We start from the raw sequence: 5,409 nt of genomic DNA, 5'->3' as shown, positions 1-5,409 counted from the left end.
AACGCCACAACGGTAAGGTTACGTCATCGGTGCCAACGCCGCCAGAGCGCTCACTCCAATCGCTGAGTCTCCTTTGGTCTCATTCCGCCGTCACTGCAGTGCTTTCGGTTTTAACCTGCAAGTCCACTGTACACGCATACAGTCACCACGAGTGCCAATAGCAGTCACCGCGCAACGCACCAACCTGGAACTGGTTCATTACGGAACCAGAGCGTGGCTAGACATTCAACTACATAAGTTGGCAGCATACGTTTATAACCACACACCAGAAGCTCTAATTTATAATACAAGGGCTGATTGCAAGTGATCCACAATAACCATGTGTCCCACACCGCTAGACGTATAAAAACAGAAGCGAACCAACATACGCAGGAGCATTTTCCGCATTGGAACAGCAGTCGCCAAGACGGAAAAGGTTGAGAAGCCAAATTCCGCGCTGACGCCAGCCGAACTCACGTGTCGGCAAACTATTTTGGAGGCATATTTTAAACAAATCATGGCCGTCCAAACCGAAATCGAGGCACTCGACTCAACAGAGGAACAGCTAAACTACCGGGCCGAGCTGGAAGATATGTTCATCGCTATAAAGGTCACCATAAAGGATCAGCTTGGAGACGACGTGCACAATTCTACGCCGCTTGCCCACGACACGCTCCTCAGGCCTGGACCACCATCATCTCTCAAGCTGCCAACTCTTGCGCTCCCGACCTTTGCTGGCGAGTACTCGGAATACAACAACTTTATTACTACCTTCCAGCAAGTTGTAGGCCAGCAGGAAGCACTATCGTCGATCGAGAAGTTTAATCACCTCATAAACTGTCTCAGAGCCGCCGCCTTAGAAACCATCAAGGCGTTTCAAGTCACTCCAGAGAATTACACCAAGGCCTTACTTCGCCTAAAGAGCAGGTACGATAACCCCACCATCGTATTCCTGGTCAACATAGCGTCACTCTTCAAATTGCCAACTGTGACCACTGAAAATAGTGTACAGTTGCGCAGCCTGGTTGACAACGCATCAGCGTTGTTCAACTCGATGCGATCTTTAGGATCCGAAGCGCAGATAGCTCAAGCGATGTTAATTACTATTGTCATGGAAAAGGTAGACAAGAGAACTCGACAGCTCTGGAATGAATCTCTCACGTTCGCCACATTACCCGCGTGGAATGCCTGCTTAACCTTGATTGAGCGGCACTGTCAACACTTGGAGTCCTCAATACATCACTTCGGCAATACGAATACGGTTCAAAATACATCTGGCAGAATGCGGCAACCGCAAGCTCCACGCATGGGCCACAGCTTTACGTGCTCCACGCAAACATGTCCTATATGCTCCGGCAGGGATCATCGGATTTTCAGATGTCCGCGACTTCAAAACATGACGCCTGCCGAACGCCTAGAAGCTGTCCGGACAAAATCGCTGTGCACAAACTGCCTAGGAAAGGCTCATCATATGCTCCCGGCTGCAACACACTATGCTTCACTTCGATCCGTCAGGACAGGAATCAAGGCGTCCTCGACGGTCAAGTCCGCCTAACGCGCCACCTCAGCACCATGTCGCTGAGGCCGTCACTCACGCACACGTGGATACCCACCACGACCAAGTCATTCTGGCTACAGCCATAATCCTAGTGCAGGATGCTGTGGGCAACTACGTACCAGGACGTGCCCTACTGGACTCGTGCTCCCAAGTTAACTTCATGTCCGAAGACTTCGCTCAACAACTTCGTTTGCCCCGAAGCAAGGGACACATCGACATTCGAAGCATCGGCGATTCTTTCACCCGCATCAAGCATCGCACTTCGACCGTTCTCAAGTCACGATTCGGTAATGCAGAGTTACCCGTCGAATGCTGTATAACCTCGAGAATCGCCTATCAACCTGATGCAGTAATCGACATTTCAACATGGAACCTCCCAGACAACGCTCCACTGGCTGATGAGAAATTTTATCAGTCTCGCCATATCGACCTACTTCTTGGCACGGAAACGTTCTTCACCGCTTTGTCTATTGGCCAAATTAAGTTGGGCCCCCATCTCCCCATGTTGCAAAAGACGATCTTTGGATGGGTAGTATCAGGGCGCACTGGCAATCAAGGCCATGCCGCCCAAGCCCACAGTTTCCTTTCATCAGAGGATTCAATAAACCTGAACTTGGAGCGCTTATGGCGCATAGAGGAAATTTCTACTACGCCATTAACACTTACTCCAGCGCAAGCTAAATGCGAATCGATCTTCCAAAAATCTGTCTGTCAAGTAGCGGATGGAAGACTGATGGTTCAACTGCCTTTTAAGGATGACCCTAATCTGTTGGGGAGGTCTCTTGAAACAGCACGGCTAAGATTTGCATCGTTGGAACGTCGTTTAAGCCGAAACGCGAATTTGCGAGCCGAATACACAAAATTCATGGATGAATATGAGCGCTTGGGTCACATGGAATTAGTAACCAGTCCACTCCTCAACGAACCCCACTACTACATACCACACCACTGCGTGTTTAAGCTCAACAGCAGGTCAACGAAACTACGGGTAGTCTTTGACGCCTCGTGCCCGACAAGCACCTACAAGTCCCTAAACGACATCCTTCTAGTTGGACCCACGATTCAACCAGACTTGTTCACACTCTTACTAAGGTTCCGGACTCATCGTTATGTAATAACTGCTGACGTCGTCAAGATGTACCGGCAGGTATTAATCGACCCAGCGCATCGTAAATTTCAGTACATCCTATGGAGAAGCCACATCGACCAGGAGATTCGCACATACCAGCTGAACACCGTTACCTACGGCACCGCATCAGCGCCGTATCTAGCAATTCGCAGCCTGTCTCACCTCGCCGATCAACATACAAGTTCACATCAAATTGGAGCTGAAGCCATAAAATCGTGTTTTTATGTGGATGACTTTCTCGGTGGAGCAGATACGTTAGATCAATTAAACCAGATTCGAACCGAAGTCATCGCTATCCTCACGGCCGGCAAGATGGAACTGGCAAAATGGCACTCCAACCACCAGGATTTCGTCAATGATACAACGGTCAAGGAGCTAAATCTCGACGACTACGCCACATTGGGACTGAAGTGGGACCAACGAGAAGACGTCTTCAAATTCTCATTCAACTGCAGCACAGCTCCGGAAAGGATCACAAAGCGAACCATCCTCTCGGTGGCCTCATCCCTCTTCGATCCGCTGGGACTTGTCTCGCCAGTTATTATGGTGGCAAAAATCCTTCTACAGGAAATTTGGCTTCTTCGACTACAGTGGGATGAATCAGTCCCAATGACACTCCAACAAGCGTGGCTATCGTTCGTGTCGTCGATACATGTTGCATTAGGAACAAGGCTTGCCGATGGCCACGTGGAAGTTCATCTAATCGCCTCAATGTCGCGTGTGGCACCAACGAAGAAGAAGACGCTGCCGCAGCTCGAGCTCTGTGGAGCGCATCTTCTAGCACGACTCTACAACCAGATAAAGGCAGCTTTTCTACAACACACGCCCGATACTTTTCTGTGGACAGATTCACAGCTAGTGTTGCATTGGATTCGACAACATTCTGCGACCCTTTCTACGTTTGTCGGCAATCGGATATCCGACATCCAAGAATTCACGCCAGACTGTCACTGGAGGTTCGTTCCGACACGGCATAACCCAGCTGACATGATCTCCAGAGGATGCAACCTCGCAGAACTCACCAACTCAACATGGTTCCACGGACCTACATTTCTATCAAATCTGCCGACATTGTGGCCACCTAACATACACGGCAATCTGGACATGGAAAAACCCTTTACTACGGGACCACTTTCCCCTCTGGAACTGCGAAGGGCCATGCTTTGCGTCGCATGGAACCTACAACAGCAATATTTCATCGAGGAAATAACTCTTTTGCAAAGGGGAGCGCCGGTTCGTAGCCATCTTAAATTCTTATCGCCCTTCTTGCAGATTACAGATGGATTCAACCTACTTCTCGTCGGAGGACGATTGGAACTCGCATCGATCCCAGACACTCACAAGCATCCCATATTGCTTCCCGCTAAGGATGTTGCTGTCGTCAACTACGTACGTCATCTACACCTGCGGAACTACCATGCTGGTCCAAAGGTCCTGGTGGGACTAATGCGGCTGGAGTTTTGGGTCGTGAATGCCCGAGATGTCCCTCGTCGTGTTGTACGCAACTGTGTCCACTGTGTGCGCTACAGGCCTAAGTTGCTGCAACAACTTATGGGCAACCTCCCAGTCGAGAGACTTACCCTGTCAAGACCATTTGCTCGGTGTGGGATAGACTTCTGCGGGCCGGTTCATACCTATCTACGCGTTCGAGGAAAGGAGCCCGTTAAAAGCTACATCGCAATATTTGTGTGCTTTGCCACGAAGGCGGCGCACATCGAAATCGTCGGAGAACTATCAACTGATTCGTTCTTGGGTGCTCTAAAGCGGATGATAGCCAGACGTGGGCTGCCTTCAAACACTTTTTGCGACAATGCGACGAATTTTGTAGGCGCGAGCAACAAGTTGCAAGACCTGAAGGACTTTTTCTTCAGCACCAAGAACCAGCAAGACATTACATCGTACTGTACAAACGAATTTGTAAAGTTCCATTTTATACCTCCTAGGGCTCCACACTTCGGCGGCCTCTGGGAGGCTGCTGTTAAAAGCGCCAAGAATCTCTTGTGCCGCACGCTCAAGGATGCCCGACTAACCTTCGAGGAGCTCTCAACTGTCGCTGCTGAGACTGAGGCAATCCTAAATTCTCGCCCGCTCTCTCCACACTCATCGGATCCTAGCGATTTGGCCGTCTTAACGCCTGGTCATTTCTTAACCGGGGACTCCCTTCGAGCACTCCCAGACTGGCCTGTCAAGGATGATCAGCTCAACTGCTCTCAACAATGGAATCGTGTCAGCGCCATCAAGCAACACATCTGAAGGCGCTGGTCTACGGAGTATCTTCACGAGCTTCAGGCCAAATCAAACTGGTCGACTGGATCTTCGAATATTGCAGTCAACGAAATGGTCCTAATCCACGAAGACCATGTCCCTCCTCATCGATGGCTGTTAGGTCGCATCGAAGCAGCTATACCAGGAAAGGACAACCACGTCCAAGTCGCTGATGTCCGGACGTCGAAAGGAATTATAAGGCGACCGATTCACAAATTGGCCCGTTTACCAATTAATTTAAAGTAACTAGGTACTTTCAATGGGGCCGGAATGTTGGGCCACTATTGAATCTCGAGATAAACATGAATGTTATTTTGAAGTATTGATCCTTCTTGAAGTGTATTGATCTAATTTGTTAACCTGAGCTGCGCTCTCAGTGGTAAAGCTTTAGTTCACGCTCTCATGTAATTCACCACACTGGCCACGAAGGCTATTATACGACGCACAGTGGGGTAACAGAGGCCGATTTTGCGAATTA

At 49.5% G+C, this 5,409-nt stretch overlaps 1 protein-coding gene across 1 annotated transcript; it reads left to right on the top strand.

The window, feature by feature from the left end:
- The first annotated feature begins 496 nt into the window (after positions 1–496).
- On the top strand, positions 497–4,919 carry LOC123002796 (uncharacterized). Its single transcript, XM_044393420.1, has 2 exons — positions 497–1,240; positions 1,437–4,919. The coding sequence occupies exons 1-2, from the start codon at positions 497–499 to the stop codon at positions 4,917–4,919; spliced, it is 4,227 nt and encodes a 1,408-aa protein (XP_044249355.1).
- Positions 4,920–5,409: the final 490 nt, after the last annotated feature.

The sequence above is a fragment of the Drosophila takahashii genome, chromosome 2L, assembly GCF_030179915.1.
Source record: "Drosophila takahashii strain IR98-3 E-12201 chromosome 2L, DtakHiC1v2, whole genome shotgun sequence".
NCBI lineage: Eukaryota > Metazoa > Arthropoda > Insecta > Diptera > Drosophilidae > Drosophila > Drosophila takahashii.
This window is presented reverse-complemented; position numbering and strand designations above follow the sequence as displayed.

What these genes read in the sequence shown, in the direction of transcription:
- LOC123002796 (XM_044393420.1), top strand. Translation starts at nt 497, where the DNA reads ATGGCCGTCCAAACCGAAATCGAGGCACTCGACTCAACAGAGGAACAG. An exon ending in ACTTCGGCAATACGAATACG is followed by an intron (nt 1,241 to 1,436) that starts GTTCAAAATACA and finishes CAAACTGCCTAG; the next exon opens with GAAAGGCTCATCATATGCTC.